The sequence below is a fragment of the Hypanus sabinus genome, chromosome 25 (genome assembly GCF_030144855.1).
Source record: "Hypanus sabinus isolate sHypSab1 chromosome 25, sHypSab1.hap1, whole genome shotgun sequence".
Classification (NCBI taxonomy): Eukaryota; Metazoa; Chordata; class Chondrichthyes; order Myliobatiformes; family Dasyatidae; genus Hypanus; species Hypanus sabinus.
Genome location: NC_082730.1, coordinates 27,133,761 through 27,159,026, shown reverse-complemented (window position 1 = coordinate 27,159,026; position 25,266 = coordinate 27,133,761). Strand labels below are relative to the sequence as shown.

The 25,266-nt window shown below is 42.2% G+C and overlaps 2 protein-coding genes across 15 annotated transcripts in view; one reads left to right on the top strand and one right to left on the bottom strand.

Annotated features, from left to right (window-relative positions):
• Positions 1-5,958, top strand: part of rbm15 (RNA binding motif protein 15) — a 55,173-nt gene extending 49,215 nt beyond the window's left edge. For all 12 annotated transcript variants that reach the window (XM_059950374.1, XM_059950368.1, XM_059950373.1 and 9 more), the window contains one exon: positions 422-5,958. The gene's annotated coding sequence lies outside the window, so the exon portion shown is untranslated. The remainder of the gene's footprint in view (positions 1-421) is intronic.
• A 2,937-nt stretch (positions 5,959-8,895) lies between these two features.
• slc16a4 (solute carrier family 16 member 4) overlaps positions 8,896-25,266 on the bottom strand; it is a 95,271-nt gene continuing 78,900 nt past the window's right edge. For all 3 annotated transcript variants that reach the window (XM_059950375.1, XM_059950376.1, XM_059950377.1), the window contains exons 8-10: positions 19,218-19,429; positions 17,749-17,842; positions 8,896-11,424 (exon numbers count right to left, since the gene is read on the bottom strand). In XM_059950375.1, coding sequence (XP_059806358.1) covers positions 11,171-11,424; positions 17,749-17,842; positions 19,218-19,429 — 560 coding nt within the window. In that variant the 3' untranslated portion in view covers positions 8,896-11,170. The remainder of the gene's footprint in view (positions 11,425-17,748; positions 17,843-19,217; positions 19,430-25,266) is intronic.

Here is a 25,266-nt window from a genome sequence, read left to right as displayed (position 1 = left end):
TCCTCTCTCTCTCCTCTCTCTCTCCCTCCTCTCTCTCCCTCCTCTCTCTCCCTCCTCTCTCTCTCCCTCCTCTCTCTCTCTCCCTCCTCTCCCTCCTCTCTCTCCTCTCTCTCTCTCCTCTCTCTCTCCTCTCTCTCTCCTCTCTCTCTCTCCCTCCTCTCTCTCTCCCTCTCTCGCTCTCTCTCTCTCTCGCTCCCTCCTCTCTCTCCCCCTCCTCTCTCTCCCTCCTCTCTCTCTCTCTCTCTCCTTCCTCTGTCACTCTCCCTCCTCTCTCTCTCCTCTCTCTCTCTCTCTCTCTCTCTCTCTCCTCTCTCTCTCTCCTCTCTCTCTCTCCTCTCTCTCTCCTCTCTCTCTCTCCCTCCTCTCTCTCTCCCTCTCCCTCTCCCTCCCTCTCTCTCCCTCTCCCTCTCTCTCTGACCAGCGACCAAACCGGACATCAGAAGTTTGAGAGGAGGAGATTCCAGTGTGGTCCACCGACAGAGTGCAAAAAGAATGGATTGTGGCAGCATAATTGAGCTTTGACCAGCAATCAGTTGTCATTGAGGATTGAGTAGCAAGAGCAGATTAAAGGAAGGCAGCTCAAGCACAGTGGCCATTGTCAGAGTGGTGATCTCGAGGCTTCAGTGAGAGAAAGCAAAAACGGAAAAGCTGTAGGTAAAGTTTTATTTTTTTCCTTCCCTTCTTTATATCTGCTCAGTTAGGACAGAGAGATGCCAGACAGAATAGTTGAATGTTCCTCTTCTGGGATGTGAGAGGGTAGGGAGACAGCAGTGTCCCTGATGACTACAGCCATGAGAAGCGCATCCAGCTGCAGCTTCCAACAATCAGAGTTAAGAGTTGGAGCTGGAGTCGGATCAACTCCAGATCATTCAGGAGGCTGAGGGTATGATAGGTAGGACATATAGAGAGGTCAGAAAGGGGTTTAAACAGCCAGTGCAGAGTATCCTAGAACCATCACCCTCAACAACTTTGAATACTTTTTTTTGGTGGGGGGGAGGAAATTAGCTAATAGAGAGAAGTCACAAGGTCGGGTCTCTGGCACTGAGTCTGGCTCTGCAACTCAGAAGGGAAGGGGGAAGAAGAGACATGCTGTGGTGATAGGGGATTCTTTAGGGGAATGAACAGGATGTTCTAGGGGCCAGAGCAAGATTCCCAGATGGTTTATTGCCTTCCGGGTGCCAGGGTCTGGGACATGTTGGACTGAGTCCTCAGCAGTGAGAGTGTGAACAGCCAGAGGTCACGGTCCATGTCAGTACCAATGACGTGGGTAGGATAAGTGATGACGTTCTGCATATGGCGTTAGCTGCTAATTTAAAGGGCATGACCTCCAGGGTTGTGTTCTCCGAGGGCAGACTCGGGAAAAGTATGCAGTTTAACATGCAGCTAAGGAGTTGGTGCAGGAGGGAGGGCATAAGATTTTTGGATCGTTGGGCTCTTTTCCAGGGAAGGTGGAACCTCTACAGAAGGGACGGTTTGCACTTGGACTAGAGGGAGGCTAATATTGTAGCAGGAAGGTTTATTAATGCTGCCTGGTGAGGTTTAAACTAAAGTTGCAGGGGGATGGGAACCTGAGTGCCAGAACAGTTAGTGGAGAGGTTGTGAAGGCAGATGTTGGTAAGACTTCAAACAGAGTCGAGAATCAAAAGGTTGAGCATGGTGTGACTAACGTCCTGAGCTGCATCTATTTCAATGCAAGAAGTATCATAGGAAAGGAGGATGAGCTCAGGATATGGACGTTGTAGCCATTAGTGAGACTTGGTTGCAGGAGGAGCAGGACTGGCAGCTCAATATTCCAGGGTTCCGTTGTTTTAGACGTGATGGAGTGGGAGGGGTTAAAGGTGGAAGGGTGGTGTAACTAGTCAGGAAAAAATGTCATGGCAGTGCCCCATCAGGACAGACTGGAGAACTCAACTAGTGAGTTGTTATGGGTGGAAATGAGAAATGAAAAAGGTATGACCACATTATTGGGGCTATATTACAGACCACCTAACATTACTAGGCATTTAGAGGAACAAATTTGTAAAGTGATTGCAAACTGTTGCAAAACACACAAGGTTACTATAGTAAGTGATTTTAACTTCTAGAGTATTGACTGGAAATCCCATACTGTAAAATGATTAGGTGCGATAGCATTTGTCAACTGTGTTCAACACAGTTTCCTTCATCAGTATGTTGAAGTCCTGATGAGAGAGTGTAATTCTGGATATGCAAAGGGAATGAGACAGGGCAGGTGACAGATGTTTCTGTAGGGAAACACTTTGCATCTACTGACCACATTACCATTAACTTCAAAGTAAATATGCAAAAATATAGGTCTGGTCTGCGGGTTGACATTCTAAATTAGAGAAAGGCCAATTTTGTTGGTAGCAGAAATAATCTGGCGAGTGTGGATAGGGAGAGGCTGTTTATTTGACAAGGGTGTACTCGGAAAGTTGGAGGCCTTCAAAAACAACATTACAAAGCTTGTACGTGCATGTTGGAGTTAAACGTAAAGATAACAAGTGCAGGGAACCTTGGTTTTCAAGAGATTTTGAGGCGCTGGTTAAGGGAAAAAAAGGTGCATAGCAGGGATAGGCAAGTACGGCTTATGGAGTATAAGAAATGCAGGAGAACATTAAAGAAAAATATCAGAAGGGCTGAAAGAAGGCATGAGGTTGTGCTAGCAGACAAGGTGAAAGAGAATCCTAAGGGACTCTACAGATATGTTAAGAGCAAAAGATTTGCAAAGGACAAAATTGGTCCTCTGGAAGTCCAGAATGATAATTCATCTGTGGAGTCAAAACAGATGGGGGAGATCCTAAAAGAATGATTTGTATCTGAATTTACTCAGGAGATGGGCACAGAGTCTATAGAAGTAAGGCAAAGCTTCATGGACCCTGTACAGATTACAGAGGTGATATTTGCCACCCTGGGGCAGATCAGAGTGGATAATTCCCCGGTGCTTGACAGTGTGTTCCTTCAGTCCCTATGGGAGGCAAGTGCAGAAAGTGCTGGGGCCCTAGCAGAGATACTTAAAACATCCTTAGCAACACGAGAGGTACCAGAAAACTGGAGGATAACCAGTGTTGTTCTGCTGTTTAAAATGGCTCTACACATAAAATGGGAAATTATAGGCCAGTAAGTCTCACGTCAGTTATGGGAAAATGCAGTTTAATGTGGATAAATGTGAGGTTATCCACTTTGGTGGCAAGAACAGAAAGGCAGATTGCTATCTGAATGGTGTCAAGTTAGGAAAAGGGGAAATACAACGAGATCTAGGTGTTCTTGTACATCAGTCACTGAAAGTAAGCATGCAGGTACAGCAGGCAGTGAAGAAAGCTAATGTCATTTTGGCTTTCATAACAAGGGGAGTTGAGTATAGGAACAAAGAGGTCCTTCTGCAGTTGTACAGGGCCCTGGTGAGACCACACCTGGAGTATTGTGTTCAGTTTTGGTCTCTAAATTTGAGGAAGGACATTCTTGCTATTGAGGGAATGCAGCGTAGGTTCATGAGGTTAATTCCCGGGATGGCAGGACTGTTATATGTTGGAAGATTGGAGTGACTGGGCTTGTATACACTGGAATTTAGAAGGATGAGAGGGGATCTGATTGAAATGTATAAGATTATTAAGGGATTGGACGTGCTAGAGGCAAGAAACATGTTCCCGATGTTGGGAGAGTTTAGAACCAGGGGCCACAGTTTAAGAATAAGGGATAGGCTATTTAGAATGAAAAACTTTTTCACCCAGAGAGTTGTGGATCTATGGAATGCTCTGCCTTAGAAGGCAGTGGAGGCCAATTCTCTAGATGCTTTCAAGAAAGAGATAGAGCTCTTAAAGATAGCAGAGTCAAGGGATATGGGGAGAAGGCAGGAATGGGGTACTGATTGTGGATGATCAGCCATGATCACATTGAATGGCGGTGCTGGCTTGAAGGACTGAATGGCCTACTCCTGCACCTATTGTCTATTGTCTAAAATTAATGGAAGGTATTCTAAGGGACCAGATATGATTATTTTGATAGAAGTGGGCTTATTAAGGATAGTCAGCATGGCTTTATGTGTGGTAGATCATGTCTAACCAAGCTTGGTGTTTTTCGAGGAAGCTGCCATGAAAGTGAATGAAAGCAAAGCAGCAGATGTTGTCTGCATGGACTTTAGTAAGGCATTTGACAAGGTCCTGCTTGGGAGGCAGGTTCGAAAGGTTCAGTCGCTCGGCATTCAGGGTGAGGTAGTAAATTGGATTAGACATTGGCTTTGTGGGAGAAGCGAGAGTGTGGTAGTAGAGGGTTGCCTTTCTGAATGGAGGCCTGTGGCTGCTGTGCCACAAGGGTCAGTGCTGGGTGTTTTGTTTGTCATCCATATTCATCCAAATGTTAAAAGGCCTGAACAGATTGGATATGGCAAAAAGTTATTTCCCATGGTAGGGGAGTCTAGGACTAGATGGCATGACTTCAGGATTGAAGGATGTCCATTTTGAACAGAGATACAGAGAAATTACTTTAGTCAGAGGGTAGTAAATCCGTAGAATTTGTTGCCACGAGCAGCTGTGGAGGACAAGTCATTGGGTGTATCTAAGGCAGATGTAGGTAGTTTCTTGATTAGCCAGGGTATCAAAGGGTATGGGGTGAAAGCACGGGACTAGGGATGACTGGAAAAATTGGATCAGCCCATGATTGAGTGGTGAAGAAGACTCGATGGGCCGAATGGCCTACTTCTGCTCCTATATCTTATCGTTTTATATCAGTGATTTGGATGATAACGTGGTTAACTGGATCAGCAAGATGCCACCTAGATTGGGGCTGTAGTGACAGTGAGGATGGCTATCTTGAATTTAAAGTAGACAAATGTGAGGTTTTGCACTTCTGTAGGGCCAACCACGGTGGGTCTTACACAGTGAATGGTAGGGCACTGGGGTGATAGAACAAAGGGATCTGGGAAGACAGGTCCTTAAGTTGCAGAAACTGTCATCACAAGTAGATAGAGTCATAAAGAAAAGTTTTGGTACACTGGCCTTCATAAATCCAAGTATTGAGCGCAGGAGATAGGATGTTATGTTGAAGTTGTATAAGATATTGGTGAGCCTAATTTGGCCACCTACCTACAGGAAGAGTGTAAACGAGGTTGAAAGAGTACAGAGAAAATTGACAAGGATGTTTCCAGGTCTGGAGGAAAGAGTGGATAAGTGAGGAACTGTATTCTTTAGACTGTAGAAGACTGAGAGGAGATTTGATAGAGGTAGACAAAATTATGAAGGGTATAGATAGGATAAATGCAGGCAGGTTTTTTCCCACTGAGGTTGGGTGGGACTACAACCAGAGGTTATGGGTTAAGGATGAACGGTGAGAAGTTTAAGGGGAACATGAGGGGAGATGTTTTCACTCAGAGGGTCATGAGTGTGTGGAATGAGTTGCCAGCACAAATGGTACATACAAGTTGAATTTCAATGCTTAAGATAAGTTTGGATCGGTACATGGAGGGCTATGGGGATGGTGCAATTTTAATGGGAGTAGGCAGTTCTAATGGTTTCAGCATGGACTAGATGGGCCAAAGGGCCTGTTTCTGTCCTGCACTTCTTTGTGACTCTGTCGTTCACTGTCTGTCCTTCTGCCATGCTGACTGTTGCCTTCCCTCCCTGTCGCCCACTTGTCTTATGTGTGCACATCTCGTCCTTCGTGTCTATCATCTCTTTCCTTACTGCTTGCCCACCAGATACATCTAAAGAGAAGTACTTTTGTCTCATCTAAGTGGTACTGAATTGTTTCAAGAATTGTGTACTAACTGCTCTGATCATTTTTATTTGCACTATTTCAGGCTGTTTTATAGTCCTTGAAGTTATCAGGAAAAGATCTCAAAACTTGCTTGTAAACTCTATGATTGAATTCTGATTTCATTTAAAAACTCGTACTGATAAAAAATGAAAAGGAGGTGAAAATTTGTTCCTTCTCTGAACCAGTTGAGTTTGAGTCATTATTTTGCAGTCACATAATCAGAAGTGGACAGAACAAATTCAATCCACTGCTTTTATGTCCCATCGATTATTACTTCACAGTAACTTAAAAGAGAGAGTCTTCTCTGCAGATGGTCTTTTTTTTAACACCCTCAGCATATACTGAAAGTTACTATCTGTCAATATCCACACACCACATTCCTACAAACAGCACTGTGAAAATAACCAAATAATCCATTTTGATTTCAGTGGGGAGATAATACTCAGCTGGGGCTATAGGTATTACATTCTATGCAAAATAATTGCATAAAATCTTTATTATCTGCCTGATGGAGCAGCTTTAATATATAACCATATAACAATCACAGCACGGAAACAGGCCATCTTGGCCCTCCTAGTCCGTGCCGAACCCTTAATCTCACCTAGTCCCACCTACCCGCACTCAGCCCATAACCCTCCACTCCTTTCCTGTCCATATACCTATCCAATTTTACCTTAAATGACACAACTGAACTGACCTCTACTACTTCTACAGGAAGCTCATTCCACACAGCTATCACTCTTTGAGTAAAGAAATATCCCCTCGTGTTTCCCTTAAACTTCTGCCCCCTAACTCTCAAATCATGTCCTCTAGTTTGAATCTCCAGATTTTTTCATTCAAGATCAGTATCTCTGAAAGGGAACTCCTAAGGCCTCAGCTAAGAGTCTGCATGGGGTTTGATGCAGAATCTTTGAAGTGGGACTTGAATCCACATCTGTCTCAGTAATGAGACTATCAACTCAGCTGACGGCTGCCCAAGCAGAAGGCTCAGACAATTAGACTGAAGTCTGTTCTACTCAATTCCCAGGATTTCCTTCTGAGCAAGTTTGATTCAAAGTTCTGACAAGTGTTTATAGTGTGAGAACAAAGCTGAATAATTAGGTAGAGTGAGAGATGCCATTACTTGTCAAAAATTGATCTGAAGTTGTGATGGATATTTTTACTGTGTCTATCCAACTTTCACTATTTGATTCAATATGTTGTAACTCTGGAAAATAAAGAAAATTCTAACTACACAGTTACTGCCAAGTAATAATCCAGAGCATCTGTGGATGGGGCACTGATTAGGTTACCCTCCATGGGAAGGCGTATTTTGCAGAGGGTCTGTTGCACCGTGTTTGGCTAAATGGCCACAATATCCATTTTACAATTGTCACAGTATAACTGGAGCCACAACCTTTCGCCATTATCTTGGGTCTGAAACACATCCCAAGAAAACAAAAAAATGACATTTATTTTATATACAATAAAATGTATAATCTGTTGCCACTGTTAAAAAGTATAAATCCATTTCCACAGAAAAGATAGATTGTTCATTAATTGGGAAAGATTTGATGAAAAATAAAATGTTCTGTTTATCAAGAAAGGGTGAAAATAGACCTAGTATGAGTAATGTCAGTGCTCATTTGCAGTGGGTTCATATTTTATATGGATGATAGCAATTACATTGCGTGCAGAGTTGATGTCTTACTGTTAGAGTGATTCCATGTGGAAGATACTGTCCATACACAACAAAGACAAACTTGGGATTTAATGATTCCCACAGTTCCAGCTCTAAAGAATCAATGACAAATACTAGCATCGATAGAGACAGTAGGCTAATAAAGCCAAGTAGGCCCAGAAATCACCATTCAAGTTGTTGAAATTGGTAGGGATATGGCAGATCCAACTTCATGCTGTCTACAAATGCTTTCCCCAAAAAATTAGTTTCTAATCATTTCTTTATATCTATCAGAAGTCACTGAAAATCCTGTCAACAATGTCTCATTATCTTGTCAACCTTTAACTGTTCCCATTCCCAACAAGGTGAACACAAATCTTTGTCTCAGTGTCTGGATTTTATTGTCCTTTAATCTTTGCCTACATTGTATGTCCTCTGACTCTGTGTATTCATCAAGCATCAGTCATAGTTTTCGGTCAGTTCCTTGTTTTTTCCCCAAAATAGCTTGACCTCAGCATTTACTTTCAGACTTCATGAGCCTAATTCCCTCTTGTTTAGTATCCGTGAGGTATTATAGAATGTTCACTTCATTAAAATGGCATTGTTGTTCCTCTCCGTGCCTTGTGGTGCATCGGGTGGCAACTTTGGCATTTCTTTAGCATTTCCTCTTTTTTACGAGGCCGTTGGACTCGGCAGGGATGGAAAGCATGCAAGGAGCTAGCCGAATTCGAACGCGGGACCACTCGCCTCTAAGTCTGCTGCTGATGCCACTACACCACCAGCTGGCGATACAATGACATGCAAGTATTTCCTGATGTCAGAGAAACATAAAATTATCTTCTGCATTTAACCGTTTGTTAATTGGGCTGAGAATAGTTGATATCTTTAACTCTACAAACTGGGGAAGAAAGAAAATGTACACATTCTATAATTTTGAAATAAAAATAAAATTGAAAATATACAATAGGTCTGATTTTATTAAGTGAAAATATGCCTGAAATACCCTTCAGCTGAGCCTTGGAGAGTTGGCCCATTGTGCTCTTGTACCAGAAGGCATTAAATACCACACATATGTACTGTATTTTGATCTGATAATAAAAGGACTATAATGTTAAGGACCTTTATAATAGCAGCGTCTGGCTTCAGAAGTTCGAACACAAAGATATAGTCAAATAGTGTGGCTTGGGTTTTCGGCAGAGTGAAGGATACTGTTTAATCTTTTCTTTATAATAACTTAATTAAAAATAAGAACTTGTAAGTTTAAAAAAAATTAGTTAAAGGCAACTCTTTGGCACTCTGTGTCCTCTAATACTGCCCCAGTATTGCTGTATTTGGTCAGCATATCTGGAAGCTACAAACCCCATTTTCAGAAAAGTTGGGATATTTTCCAAAATGCAATAAAAACAAAAATCTATGATATGTTAATTCACGTGAACCTTTATTTAACTGACAAAAGTACAAAGAAAAGATTTTCAATAGTTTTACTGACCAACTTAATTGTATGTTGTAAATATACACAAATTTAGAATTTGATGGCTGCAACACACTCAACAAAAGTTGGGACAGAGGCATGTTTACCATTGTGTTACATCACCTTTCTTTTTAATCGTTTTGGAACTGAGGATACTAATTGTAGTAGATTTGCAATTGGAAATTTTGTCCATTCTTGCTTGATATAAGACTTCAGCTGCTCAACAGTCCGTGGTCTCCGTTGTTTGATTATCCTCTTCATGATGCGCCATACATTTGTAATAGGAGATGGATCTGGACTGGCAGCAGGCCAGTCAAGCACACACACTCTGTGTCTACAAAGCCACACTGTTGTAGCCTGTGCAGAATGTGGTCTGGCATTGTCCTGCTGAAATAAGCATGGATGTCCCGGGAAGAGACTTCGCCTTGATGGCAACATATGTCTCTCTAAAATCCTAATATACGCCTCAGAGTCAATGGTACCTTCATATACTTGCAACTCACCCATGCCATGGGCACTGATGCACCCCCATACCATCAGAGATGCTGGCTTTTGCACCTTTCGCTGATAACAATCAGGATGGTCATTTTCATCTTTGGCACGGAGAACTCGACGCCCGTTTTTTCCGAAAACTAGCTGAAATGTGGACTCATCTGACCACAGCACATGGTTCCACAGTCTTTCGGTCCATCTGAGATGAGCTCAGGCCCAGAGAACTCGCCGGCGTTTCTGCATAGAGTTTGGCTTCCTCCATGCGTAATAGTTTCAAGTTGCATTTCTGGATGTAGCAATGGACTGTGTTAAGTGACAATGGTTTTCCAAAGTACTCCCGAGCCCAGGTGGCTATAATTGTCACAGTAGCATGATGGTTTCTTAGGCAGTGCCGCCTGAGGGCTCAAAGATCACGGGCATTCAACAGTGGTTTCCGACCTTGCCCTTTATGCACTGAAATGTCTCTGAATTCTCTAAATCTTTTCACAATATTACGTACTGTAAATGTTGAAAGACCTAAATTCTCTGCAATCTGGCGTTGGGAAATGTTCCTTTTGAACTGACTAACAATTCTGTCACGAATTTTGGCACAAAGGAGTGAGCCATGACCTATCCTTGGCTTGCAAAGACTGAGCCTTTGATGGATGCTACTTTTATACCCAGTCATGATACCTCACCTGCTACCAATTAGCCTGCTTAATGTGGAGTCTTCCAAACCGGTGTTACTTGAATATTCTGTGCACTTTTCAATCTAAATTTTAACTCTGTCCCAACTTTTGTTGAGTGTGTTGCAGCCATCAAATTCTAAATTTGTGTATATTTACAAAATTCAATTAAGTTGGTCAGTAAAACTATTGAAAATCTTTTCTTTGTACTTTTGTCAGTTAAATAAGGGTTCACGTGAATTAACATATCACAGATTTTTGTTTTTATTGCATTTTGGAAAATATCCCAACTTTTCTGGAAATGGGGTTTGTACTAAAAGCTGCCAGTATTCATCAATAAAATGAATTGTAGGGTCGGTAGTAAGGGCTATGAACATTAAGTTTTAAAGTAATCATAAAATGGTAAGTCCCAAGAAAGAGTCTATTAATTGTTAAAATAATGGTTTTGTGTTTTGGATGAAAATGAGGAAGGCTGGCTCAAAGGGCAAATGAAGTGATATTGAGTTTGATAAGATTTTGAACCCATAGTACCTTATGTAAAGTTGGGTGTTACTATGTGTCAGGCATTAGTTTCACCCGCTGCACCGTTTGAAGTTTGTTAAAATAAATTAGGTTGCCGTGCTGGGACAATTGACAGTATGGCATCACTGCAAAATGGCTCAATTCAGTTTGGCAGAACCAGAATACAAAAGTGACTATAGTTTCGCATTGCTGTACTTCTTCCAAATGAGACTGTCTGGTGATGATAAATATAAAAAATGAATTGTGTTGTTGCTATTGATGGAAGCTTTATGATGGATTAAAGTGCATTGACAGTGTGAATGGTTAGATATTTTACTTTGTTTCAAATCCAGGGACTATCTGAATTTCACATGGATGAGAAGTGAAAATCACTGAAGAATTTTCTTGTTTTTTTTAAATCTGGCATTTTCCTACCTCACAATGACCCCCAAAAATTCACAGCTTATAATTTTTTCCCCAATGAATTGTATCAAAAACAATACTTTGATGCACAGTTACTGTTGCTGCACAATCTTCTTGGAGCCCTAGATTCTTGAATTTGCAACTTCAGATGAGATTTCACCACTGCAGTGTATTAAATATATTCAAGTTCCTCGTTGGACAAAGTTTTATTTACACAGAGCTGTTATGTTCCAGCTTCTCAGTTCTCACATCAGACGGAACAACAACTTGTCCATTTTGGCGATCTGCTATACAGACTACATTAGCTATGGTTTCAGTCTTCACTGTCTGAGTCTCTGCTCGTTTCTTCGCCTTGTATCTACGTGCTGTGGGCTCCAGGAACAGAGGAATGGCAGACAAAATGTAGCAAATGCCCGCCAGATAAAAGGAACAGTCATATGTCTGTGTGTAGTCATACAGCCAGCCTGGAAAAATTTATAAGAGATATTCAGTTAGACAATTAAACAATCCCTGTCTGTTTAAAATCTTCCATGACACTTCCCATCAAGTCGATGTTTCTTTCTGCCTCATCTAAACCCACATTCTGCTGAGGGTCTTAACACTACTAATACTTTTCTTTCAATCCTGTATTCAAAATCCACCCAACAGAACTTATAACTAATATGCAACCCACTTAAGGAAAAATGTTGAAGTCCCAGAGAACATGGATGCCGATTTCACCAGTTTAGGAACTGTTGCAAAATACTTTGTAGACTAGAATCCCAATACATGATAAGGCGTTTAATAAATGGGAAGTTTTTTTTGAATAGAAACAACTATTTTTGGGAGCATCAACTTGACATTGTCACAAAGTGCACAAAAATTTGGGAAAGATGTACTTGATAGGCAGATGGTTATTGGAGTTATGACCGAATAGGTACGGAGAGCAGATAAAATGGAACCTCCTCACGTAAAAGTGAATTGATGCACGGCTTGGTGGTGGGATGGAGGAATCAAAGTTATGACTGGTCCAACCCACCTCAGTGCTCTGTGATAAAAGAGTTGTGAGTGTTTGAATGAACTATTGAGAATGAGACACTAGAGGGCAGATGTGATGAATGAGCAATACTCAAATCCTCTTCTAACCCAGGGATTTCCCAACCTCTTTTATGCTGTGGACTCCAGGTTGGGAAACCCCTATCCTAACTCTGTGTTTGCAAGCTCCTGGCTTAAAATGCTCTAGCATTAATTCTTACTCTTATTAGAACAAAAAGCAACTTTCATTTACTGCAGTACTCTGTGATAAAACTATACATGTATTTTCATCAATAGTAAAACCAAGATTCCAGTTCAAGCAGTGATCTCATTTCTCACCTGTCCTTATGCACAACGTAATAAGTTTTAATTTGGATGCTAGGACGAGGAAGGAGTTATTATTGCCTCCACACCTCTCGTTCTTTTAGGTTAGCTGAAATTTCTTAAGGCTAAAATAAAAATAGAAAATGGTGGAACTACTTAGCAGGTCAGGCATCATATGTGGAGTGGGGCAACTGGAACATGCAGAGGGAGCCCATGTGTTCATGAGGAGAACATACAGACCCCTTACAGATAGTGGCAAAATTCAACCTGGGCAATATTGAACTCTTCCTGTTCTACATTGATGACTGCATTGGTACTGCTTCATGCACCCATGCATCAATTTCATCAACTTTGCTTTCAACTTCTACCCTGCCCTTAAATTCACTGATTCCATGTCTGACACCTCTCAATCCCTCTGTCTGCATCTCTGGAAACAAACTGCCCACTGACCTTTTATAAACCTACTGCTTCCCACGGTTATCTGACTATACCCCTTGCCAGCCTGTCTCTTGTGAAAATGCTTTTTCCTTTTCTCAATTCTTTTGTCTCTGCTGCATCTGTTACCATGACACAGCTTTCCTTCCAGGATATCAGAGATGTCCTCCTTCAAAGGACAGAGTCTCCCTTTCTTCACCATTGATGTTGCTCTCACCTACATTTTCATCACGTCCCAAACATCCGTGCTGCTCCATCTTCCCACCACCTTAACAGTGATAAAGGCCCTCTTGTCCATACCTACTCTTGTTCCCATGAGCCTCCACATCCAACGCATATTCTCTTCAACTTCTGTCATCTTCAAGGGATCCTGCCACCAAACATATCTTTACCTCCCCCTGCCTGGGATTGCTGCCTCCATAATTCCCTTTTCCCCACTAATCTGTTCTGGCACTTATCTCTGCAAGTGGCCAAAATGTTATACCTGCCCATACAGAGCCCAGACATTCTTTCCAGGTGAGGCAACCCTTCAGCTGTGAATCTGCTGGGGTTGTCTATTCAAAGGTTCATTTATTATCAAAGTATACAATACTGAAATTCTTCTTCTTGAGATAGCCATGAAACTAAGAATAGAACAGCAGCAGATCATCAAATCCACAAATCCCAACTCGTCACAAGAAGAAAAACAAATGGAACAAGCACATTGACCTTCAAATCCCCTCCCCTGACACAAGAAATGAGAAAGATTGGGGGAATATATATTTAAAAAAACTAATTTGGAAAAAAAGTCTATAGTCCATGTCCAAAATGAAGAAAACCTGGGTAGCAATCTCCAGGGAACAGTAGCAGCCTCTTCCCTCTCTGGCAGCAGTGCGATCAAAAGGCCGACTTCCCTCTCCAGTAGAAGAGCAATCCCACCAGTGAAAAAAAAGGCAGGCAGGCCGGTGCTCACCTTCCGCTTTCACATCAATATTTCAATGACCCTCGTTGCTTCATTCAGCGAACAATGGAAGCTTTGATCGCCAAAATGGAGTCAAACCTCAGCTCGCGTACTGTCCCGCAGCTTGCTCACCATGAGGTTCACACACGCTGCTTCTGCTTCCCAGAGCCCTCTTGGAGACGGCAGAGCACAGAAGCACCCAAGCAATCTTCAAACTGCAAATTGTGTCCGGAGCGCCCAATGCGGCCTCTTCTACATCGCTGAGACCCATCATAAGCTGGGGAACCGCTCGTCGAGCACCTCCACTCCATTAGTTAAAAGTGGAATTTCCTAATGGCTGATCATTTTAACTCTGATTTCCATCCCTGTTCTGACATGTCGGTCCACGGTCTCCTCTTGTGCTACAATGAGGCCACCCTCAGGGTGGAGAAGCATCACCTTATATTCTGCATGGGTAGCTTCCAGCCTGATGGCATGAATATCAATTTATCCTTCTGGTTAAAAAAATAATTCTCTCCCCCCTCCCCTCTTCTATTCCCCATTTTGACTTCTTAAGTCTTCTCACCTGCTTATCAACTCCTCCCTGGGTCCCCATCTTCCCTTTCTCCTATCGTTCACTCACCTGTCAGATTCCTTCCTGTCCAGCCTTTTACCTGTCCTACCCACTTGGCTTCACCTATCACTTCTAGATAGCCTCCATTCCCCCCCCCCCCTCCAAAACTTCTTATTTTGGTATCTTCCCCCTTCCTTTCCCATCCTGAAGAATGTTCTTGGCCCGAAACATTGACTGTATATTCAATTCCATAGATGCTGTCTGACCTGCCAAGTTCCTCCAGCATTTTGTGTGTGATGCAGTACATTAAATATCCATTTCTCTTAGTATTTTGTAGTCTCTCATGGTTCTGTGAACTAGAGGAATACCTGGCTTGTGGGTTCTTTACTGTTTAGTTCTTTCACCTATTTATGTTAGACTGTATCTATGTAATAAAAGAGCTATCTCTGGTCATCATGAAGGGTCACAACCTGAAACATCGACTGTCCATTTCCCTCTTTCGGTGCTGCCCGACCTTGTTCCTCCAATATATTTGTATGTTGCTCCAGATTTCTGACACCTACTGTCTCTTGTCTCTATATGTTGTCATTGTCTGTTTGGTCCTGACATATCTTGAGTTGGACTCTTGTGGAACTGTGTGACCATGTGTTTGACATTACACTTATGCTCATTAAGTTTCGGATCCATAGATAATTTATTTCACTTGAGTAATTTATGTTTATTTGAATATCAGATGATCGTAAAGCTGTTTTGCTCTAAGCCCTGGGATGTCACTGACAGTGGTAAATACTACTTTCACAAAGAGTACAATGCTTTACGGAAAATTGCAGCTGCTGATGGGTCTCTGAGCATGGGAAAATTTTACATGAGACAACACAAATTCATTACATGGGTTGTCAGGGCCCTTGTGGAAGGAAAAATACATAGCCCTGTGGAAATGAAGCATTGTGCATTTTGGATTTTCAGGGTGGACAAAACTGCTGACAGGAAGAAGTCTGCCTGAGGCAAGGATTGAAATGGAGCTTGTTGTACTTATAGGCCTGAATTCACTAAGTGGTGAAAGGCTGGGAGTAGATTGTGTCTTGATTCTTCACCAGGAATTCAAAAGCCCAATTCTCATCTCTAATAGCTTTTATTACTAATGGACAATCAAAATTATCACCCAAAATAATAGTAGAAAATACTTTATACATTAATCTTTAACTCGGAGCCATCAGGGTTTTTTTTTGTTTGGAGTAAAAGTGTTGGGCAGCTGATGGTTTATTTATTTAGAGATGCCGTGTTAAATTAACCTACTACTATATCTTTGGACTGTGTGAGGAAAACTGAAGCACCCGGAAGAAACCCATGTGATCACAGAGCGAATGTACAAACCGCCTACAGTTGGTGCCAGAATTGAACTCTGAACTCTGACCCCCTGAGCTGTAATGGCGTCATAGCTGTAATGCTACCATTATGAACGAACAGAAAGAACTTTATTATTGCTGATGACTACAAATAGATTGAGTCGCAGAACAAATAGGGCTTCTGCTTCACAGTTCCAGAGACCAGAGTTCAATCCTGACCACGGGTAGTATTTGTGTGGGAGTCTGTCTGTTCTCCCTGCGTTTGCACAATCAGAGGTTCCCAACCCTTTTTATGCCGTGGACCACTACCATTAAGCAAGGGGTCCGTGGACCCCAGGTTGGGAACCCTAGCTGCCCTAGTTTTCTCTCACATCCCAAAGTTTTGCAGTTTAGTAGGCTAACTGTCTGCTGTAAAATCGCCCCTAGCGTTTATTTAAGTGGCAGAATTTGACAGGAGTTGATGAAATTATTTTTAAAATAAAGTAAGATTAATACAGACAGTGTATGGTCGGTACTTGTTAGCTGACGTAGGCTGAAAGTGCTGTTCCTGTACGGTATAATTTTAATCAATTGCAACAGCGTTTTGATAGTTCAGCTTTCTGTACCTGCTTCAGTCACTTCTATAATGAAATAATCACCCCCGTTTGTCCATTTGAGTTGTTTTACCACTTAATGTGTGCAGGTCTGTTATGTTGCCATGTCTCCTTGCTCCAGCAACATTACATGCTGAATTCCGAGCAGCTTTAGGGTTCTGTGTTGAAGAAAATCTGACAGCACACTTGCTCTGACAACATTGCAGTTACCTTCAGAAGCATCTCTGACTATCATATTTTATCATCTCACACATACAAAGAGCAGTTCTTTGGATACCTAAACATAGACAAAAACCTGTCTTCTTTTTGTAATGTTGCCCAGCACTGGACAACGGTAAAGAAGGAAAGGTATTACCAGAAGTGAGCTGATTTAAACTAACGACCCTGGCTTTAAGAATGAGGTGACACAAAATAGTGCCAATAAAATCAAACTTCTAACTTCAAAAGAGTGAAACCTATTAAATCAAATAAACATGCAGTACTCTGTTTCTTTTTCTCCCTCTATCACAATATATTAAGTTGTCTGCAGTGATGTTTAATCTTCCCACTGCACCACCTTATTTCACATAAAGTTCGCATTATTTTTGCTGATGAGTGAGTTCACATGCTACTCTACTGCCACGATGAGGCCAAATTCAGGAGCATTTTCAGTCTGGGTAGCCTCCAACCTGATGATGTCATCCATGAACGTCAATTTATCCAACTTCTCTGCCTCATCACTTTTTCCATCCCCCACTTGGGTTCCCCTCAGCCCTTCTCCTCCTCAGCTGCCCACTGCCTCCCGCTGTTGCCCCTTCTTCACTTTCTTCCATACTCCACTGTCCTATCGGATTCCTACTTTTTCAGCCCTTTACCTCTTCCACCTGTCATCTTCCAGCCTCTTATTTCATACCCCCTCAGCTGGTGTCACCTACCAGCTTGTACTCCTTTCCCTCATCCACCTCATTCTGACTTTCTCCCTCTTCCGTATCAGTACTGATGAAGAATCTCGGCCTGAAATGTTGACTGTTTATTTCCCTCCATAGATGCTCCCTGAACTGCTGACTTCCTCCATCATTTTATGTATGTTCTAAAGATTTCCAACATCTGCAGAATCTCTTGTGATGATGACATGCAAGACTGAGTTTTCTGCATAATTTTTGATATAGACAGTAATGACTCTCCACACCTATCACTGAACAATGAGTTCCTGGTATTTTGAAGATAATTGGGTGCTCAACGAAATCCAAAGAAATGTCATGGTGTTTTGTACTAATTTGACAGGGAGGCATTATTGACATATTAGCAGAAATGGAACCTGCTAATTAAAATCTGCTATTTTGGTTATTTTTTTACTGTCATTCGGCAATTCTACAAAAGGAGGATGTTCTGTTTTTTTGTAGATCACTTATCGGGGGAAACAAAGATGGCAGCATAAAATTTTGTACTTGCAGGGCCTGATTGCAGAGGAACATTATGCTCTTGAGAAACAGTGTAGATAGTTGACCTAAAGAAATATTGACTGAGGAGAAAAGTTTGCATTTGAAGAACATTGAGTGTAGGGGAAGCACTGGAAAGACGTTGTGCACTGGAAAGATGTTTACCTGCTGCTGGAGGTCCAGTCAGACAGCCAATCCCAGCAAAAAACATTGAAAAACCCAACGAGATTCTCACTTTAGTCACTCCAACTAGATCAACCTGTGCAACATAAAGAAGCGAAGAAATCAAATCAGTATATTTGGATTCATTTGTGCATTTCTATCATGGCATCAAAAACCTGAGCCAGCATCGGCAGCAGTGCACTCTCCCATTAGAAGATGTTCATTCAGAAGCACCCGCAACTTTCCTGTAACTGACTATATACAAATGAAGATACAGTACTGTGCAAAGGTCTTATGCTCATATTTATAGATAGGGTGCTTAAGACTTTTGTACAGTGCTGTATATTGGTTAAAATAGGAAGATGGTTCGGAAACAGAAATAAGAGTACTTAGCTTTGTATTAGCTCAGTAGTATTAAGTGTTATTTGATAACTGGAAAGACATATTTATCTGAGATTAAAAACTTTAACCAAGAATTTAATTCCCCACATTGGCTTTGTTTCCAACGGTCAAATTATGAACAATTTTGGGCAGAATTTCAAGAATCATGTTTCAGCTTTTATTCTGCATGTGGAAAATAATTCCTTGAAATTTCCCTATGCTGTTTTACCTGACCTTACTACTTCTGTGCTGACGCAGAAACAGTTTATGATGACAGCTCTCAAATATATTGTTCATGGGGCTATTGCTCATCACAGATCTTCAGACCATTTGATCAAGAGGTACCGTAATCAAAGCAGTCCTTGCTAGATTTGGTGCTAACACATGGCTCGGTTGAAAGCATGCTTGCCTTTGAGTTACAAGGCTAATTCTCATTGTAGGGACCTGATCACAAAAATATAGCTGGCACTCCAGTGCTGTAAAAGGGGAGTACTGGGACTGCTATCCTGCACGTGGGATGTAATGTAGCTGAGAAATTTTTTAAATATTAGAGGTTCTCTGGCTCCTGGTCACACTTTCTCATAGGGTTGCAGAATATTCAACGATGCTACTTTGCAAAGTAGGATGTAACTGCTGGTCGTAAGACCAGGAATGCATACATTGGCTGCTTTGTCTTCTGTGTTACACTTTAGTACGTACGGGCATGTAGTAATAAACCAGTGGCTGTAATGCAGTCTGATATGGTGTAAAAAGAACTATAAAAATGCAAGTCTTTAATTGCCATGAATAAGGCCTTGCCAATGAGTCATGGGGAGGTGGGGTTAAAAAAGACTGGGTAAAGTACAGACTTGGGGCTGGAAGATAAAGATTTGGATAAAGGGAGGAATTGGAAGAGGAGATGTCTGATTTTATTTTTCTTCTCTCTATGTTATATTTCTCATCATCTGATTGGCTAAGTAAAGTCATAATAAAGATCAAGGCCTCAAAGATTTGACCAAGCAGAACATCATTCATTATTCCAGCAAACTGCCCTTCACCCTATAAATTTTCTGGCGTTTTGCACACGTAACAAAGAGAATCTGTTGATTTACCAGGACTGGGAGAAGCAGGGCCATGTATCCACCACAGAATACAGCAAAAAACACGACATAAACCATCAGCTGGGCATAGGTTGTCGCCATTGGAGCCAACAAGTTGGAAAGGCCACAGAGAAGGAGATAAGCTTTGTGATAATGGAACTTGTTGGTGTAGTTTTGGTCAGCTATCCATCCTGATGCAAGCTGTGCCACAGTCTCGGTTATGCCTGAAATCACAGAGTCACAGCAGCACTCTTAATACAATGCCAGCAACAAGCATTTATGTAGTACTGTGAATACCACAAGACATCTCAAGGTGCCTCCTTGTTCCTTTAGTAGACAGTAAACCAAAGGTTTCAAGGGATAGAATGAGTAAATTTCATGGTAAAACAAAACACCAGGGACAGGAGATTTGCAAATGCTGGAAACCTTGAGTAACACACACAAAGTACCGGAGAAACACAGCGGCTCGGGCAGCATTTATGGAAGGTAGAGAATGATAGATGTTTTGCACCAAGAACCTTCAACGGCTCTGGACAGGAAGAGGACAGTAACCAGAATAACATACGGCTGGGAGGAGATGAGTACAAACTGGCAGGTGATCGATGAATCCATTTGAGGGGGTAGGTAGTTGGGGGAGGGAATGAAAGGGAATAATGTGAGAAGCTAGGAACTGGAAGATGTAAAGGGCTGAAAAAAGAATCTGACAAGAGAGAACAGTAGCCCATGGAATAAAAGGAAGGAGGTAGTTTACAGAAAGAAGGTAGTTTACCAGAAGGAGGTATGGGCAAGTCATGAGGGCAAGGGAAGAGAAGGAGTGAGGCGGTCACCAGATTGAGGGGAAAGAGAAGAAGATTACTGGAAGTTAGAAAAATCACTGTTTATGCTGTTAGGTTGGAGACTACCAAGACAAAATATGAGATGTTGATCCTTTAACTTACAGCCACGTCATGGCTGTAGAGGAGGTTGTGGACAAACATGTCCATGTGGGAATGAAAAGTGAAATTAAAATGAGGGACAACCAGGGGATTCTGGCCATTATGACGGATAGAACAAAGTTTCTCGACAAAGTAGTCCCTCCAATCTGCATCGGGTCTTACCGATGCAGAAGAGACTGCATCAGGAGCATCTATGTAATGGTTGACCTTGACAGACACACAAGTAGAGTGTTGCCACACTTGGAAGGACATTTTAGGGCCCTAAATAATGATGACGGAGGTGGTGTAGGGACATGGTTGCAGGGATAAGTGCCAAGAATGAGATTGGTAGGGAGGGATGAGTGGACAAGGCAGTCAAGGAGAATCTGATCCTTGTGTAAAGCAGAGGGGGGTGTGGGGCAGGGGAGATATACCTGGAGTTGGGATCCCTTTGGAGATGGTGGATGTTGTGGAGTCTTGAGCTGTTAGGTGAGAGCAAGGACCTATCCCTGTTACCAGGCGGGAAATAGAGGAGATACAGAAAAGGGCACCATCGATAGTGGTGGAAGAAAATGCTGTTTTCAGGAAAGGGAGGACACATTGAATATCCTGGCATGAAAAGCCTCATTCTAAGAACAGATGTGACAAAGGCAGAGGAATGGAGAGAAGGGAAAAACGTCTTGGCAGAGGAATTGTTAGGGGGCCCAGATCACGCCTGCCTTTTCTTCGGCTACATGGAAAAGTCTATGTTTCAAGCTCGCATTGGTAACGGTCCCCAATTTTTTCTCCACATTGATGATGGCATTTCTGCTGCTTCCTGCACCTGTTCAATTTAGTCAACTTTTCCTCCCATTTTTACCGTGCCCTCAAATTTACTTGGTCTATCTCTGATATTTCTCTCCCCTTTCTTGATCTCTTTGTCCCCATCTCCAGAGACAGATTATTGACCAACATTTTTTTCACTGCCTTCCACAGTTACCTTGACTATACCTCTTCTCAGTCTGACACTTGTAAAATTGCTATTGCCTTTGCTCAGTTCCTCAATCTTTGCTGTATCTGTTCTCAGCATAAAACTTTCTGTAGCAGAGCATCCAATATGTCCTTGTTTTTCAGAAAATAGGGTTTCCCTTCCCGTTTTTATTGATGCACTATTGATCTAGCCTTCATCCATATTTCCACCATTTCCCACACATTTGTTCCTACTCTAAACCCTCTTTGCAACATTAAAATAATAAGATTCCTCTTGTTCTCTCCTGTTACTCCATGACCCACCGCATCCAACAGATCATTGAAATTCTCCAAAACTTCTGCCATCTGCATTGGGATCCCATCACTAGGTGTATTTTTTTCTTATCTTCTCCCCGCTCCACCCACGTCTCTCAACTTTCTGCAGGGATTACTCTCCACAATTCCATTGACAATGTCTGCCTCCCCACCAATATCAGTCCTGGCACTTTTCCATGAGACATAAGAGCAGAATTAGGCCATGTGGCCCACTAAGACATGTTCTGCAATTTCATCATGGCTGATGCATTTAACACTCAACCTCATTCTCCAATCTTCTCCCCCATAACCTTTCACACCTTAACTAATCGAGAACCTTAAAAACACCTAATGACTTGGCCTCCACGGCCATCCGAAGGCAACAAATTCCATACAACTCCTCATAATCTGTCTTGGCTGTCTCCAAGTTGACAGCGTGAACATCAATTTCTCTAACTTCCAGTAATTTCTCCTCCCTTCTGCCTTCTCTCTTTTTCCATTCCCCATTCTGGTTCCCCTCTCACCCCTTCTCCTCTTCTGCCCATCACCCCTCTCTAGTTCTCTAACTTCTTCCATTCTTTCCCATGTCTACTGTCCTCTCATATCAGATCCCTTCCTTTTTTAACCCTTTACCTCTTCCACCTATTAACACCTCCCAGCTTCTCACATCATCTCCCCCTCCTCCCATCCACCTACCTTTCCCCTCACCTGGATTTAGCTATCACCTGCAGTTTGTGCCCCCCCCCCCCCACCCGCCACCTTCTTATTCTGGGCTCTGGCCCCTTCGTGAATTATCTTGGTGAACAGTCTCAGTCCAACATGACTGTTCATTTTCCTCCATGGATGCTGCCTGACCTGCCGAGTCCCTCCAGCATTTTGTATGTCCCAAAAAAAACTTAGATCTAAATTCTATCAAAAAGGAGAGAAATATTTAGGGCATTGAAGGCATAATTTTGGTTTGTTTTCTTCAAAACTCACCATCGCAGTTTCTCACTGGGATGCAACTTCCCTGCAATTTGGTGCCTTGGCTGTACCACAGAGAGTGGCTCTGTCATTTTGAATTCCCTCACCACACAACAATAATGGGATGGCTGTGTGAGGGCTGAGACAAGATGATGGTCAGGAATATAGAGCAAGAGAGTTTAGATGTGAAACAATGTAAAGGGACAAGGGAGATGAAATAAATTCAAATATATACAAAAGAAGCAATGGAAATCTAACTTAAAGGACATCTCAAGGCAATTAACCCCTTTGAGCCTGCTCCATCATTTATTAGATCATACCCAATTTGTATCTCACCTTTATTTACCTGTGAGTTCTATATCCTTAGATACACTCAGGATCAGAAAAAAAATAAAAATAATTGCATTTATAGAATGTCCTTCATGATCCCTGTACATCACAAAGTACTTTACAGCCAGCCAGTCGCAATAAATTTGAAATGTAGATACTGTACCTATTTATAACAAGCTATCCCAAACAGCAGTGATTTTGAGGAAAGGGGGAGGAAGTTAACGAGAGAGGAGGCGGTGGAAGAGGAAGGGGAGAGGTCTAAACTTTGGGGGGAGGGAAGAGGGAGAGGAAAAGGGAAAGAGAAGGGAGGAGGTAGGGCTGTGGGAGTAAGTGGCTGAAGATGGGTGAGTAAAAGGAGTGAGGAAGAAGAGCAAGAGGGTGAAAGGAGGAAGCAGGAGGGTAGGAAAAGAGGTAGAGGATGGTGGGGAGGAGAGGGGTTGTGAGGAGGAAGAAAGTGAGAAAGAAGGGGAAGGAGGAGATGAATGGTGGATGAGGTAGGGTGTCATTCATGTGACATGAAGTTGAGTGGATAGGAACTGATGAAGAGGGTGATGAGGGGTGAAGAGGAAACAAGAATGGGAAAAGAGTGGGGAACACCAGAGAATGGGAAAATAAATAATAGTAAATCAGGGAAAACTTGTACGTGATCTGGATTTAGGAATAAGCCTTTGAGTAAGTCAGTGCCTGTGATTTTGGCATCAGGACAAAGGTTAGTGGGTTCTTTTGGCTGGAGCAGCAACCAGATACATGCGCTAAGAATAAAAGTATTTCAGCTATGGATCAAATACTAACAGGAACAGAGAGCTATGAGGGGAACAGCTATCCTTGGAAAAATACAGAGATGATGGAGGAGGATGTGCCAAAAGGTCAGTAAACAGAACACTCCCCACCATCCCCCCTCAGAATGTGAATGACCCATACTAATCAGCAGGATCCCATAGGTTATACTGACCTGTTGGATCTCTACCACTGGTAAATGAGGCATTTTGATTTGTCTACCTCATCATCCTCAGAACTTCCAGTAAATTCTCTTTAACCTAATTCTACGGCATAAAACTTTAACATCCATAGTCTCTTATAATTATTTAACCCTTGGTGCACAGATATCATTTTGGTAAATCCATTGTCGACTCTCTGTTAAGTCAACATATCCTATGATATCCAAGGATGTGCAAACTGAGTAACAATCTCATTGAAGAGAGATGTTCTATCAAGGAGAACGGGTGAATGACTGCGGGGAGGATTTCTGATGAATGTTATGTTTGAGTTCAAATACCTCTGATTATAAATTCCAGACATTGTATCTCATTTTGCTCAGCCTTTTCTCTTAGGAGAGTTCCTCATCCCTGGAATGAATTTGGCAAAGTTTTACAGGCATGTCCAATTAGCTGCTCATGGCTGGTTTCCACAAGAGGCCGATAATCAGAGAAGCCACTAAGACACAGAAATCATTAATAATGCATAGATTGCCCCATGGTTTGCCTTCTGTTCAAGGCTGTGGGTTGAAGACTCACCTTATTATTTCAGCATATAATCCAGATCAGAACTCCCGCTGGAATACCGAGGGACCACTGCACTGTCGAAGGGGCAGTACTGAGGAAGTGCTGTACTGCCCGCCGGTCAGTACTTAAGGACTGCTGCACTAAAAAAGGTGCCGTCTTTTGGAGGAGACATTAAAGCGAGGCCCTGTCAGCCCTCAGAAGTGTTGGTATAAGATCCCATGGCACTATCCTGAAGATGAATGGGGGAGTTTTCTTCAGTGTCCTTACTGAAACAACACTACCAAAAACAGATTAACTGGTCAGTCATCTGCTTGTGGGATCTTTCTGTGCACAGAAAATGTTCTCGTACAACAGTTTGGTGCTAAGTGATTTACTTTATGCAACACACTTGCTGAGGACATGTTGCAAGGGTTTCTTTTTCGAATAAGGAAAAAGAAAATTTATTTACAAATGCATTTCACAACCTCCAAATGTTCTGAAATGCATCCCAACAATCATTGTGTGGCTTTGTGTCTCCAGGCATTTGATAAAACACAGAAAAAGTTTGGAAAAAAAAATCTAGCCTTGAGCTGTTTTGAATACAGCTCCCTTGCACTACCATTCACTGGAATATGGAATTACTATCCTTCCAGAGAACTTGGCAAGGAATTCCAATGGGCAGTGTCCTACTGTTAATATGGAGACACAGCAGGTGTCAGCAATGAATGTTGCTCCGAAATCATCCTGCTTACTGCAGGAAAGAGCGTGGGGAAGTGGCAGAGGATTGCTGTAGAAAAAAAGTGTGCTATTACTGCACCACTGTTGAAATGTCATTGTCATAAGTTTTCATTCCTAACTACAAATCTCCCAACTTTACTGGAGGAGAGGTGAAGACACAACAGAAATCACACCACCAGTATCGTCCCCATCTTCTATCCCAACCCAAGATAACCTGCTGTGGTGAACTACATATACCTGTCTGGACACGTCCCCCCACTGACTGCTCTTGTGGCTCCTCCCACAGACCCCAGTATAAAGCCACAGACCCTTCCTCAGTCTCCAGGATGTTGTGTGATGGTCACTTGCTGCTTGTGCTTTCTTCCAGCCAAT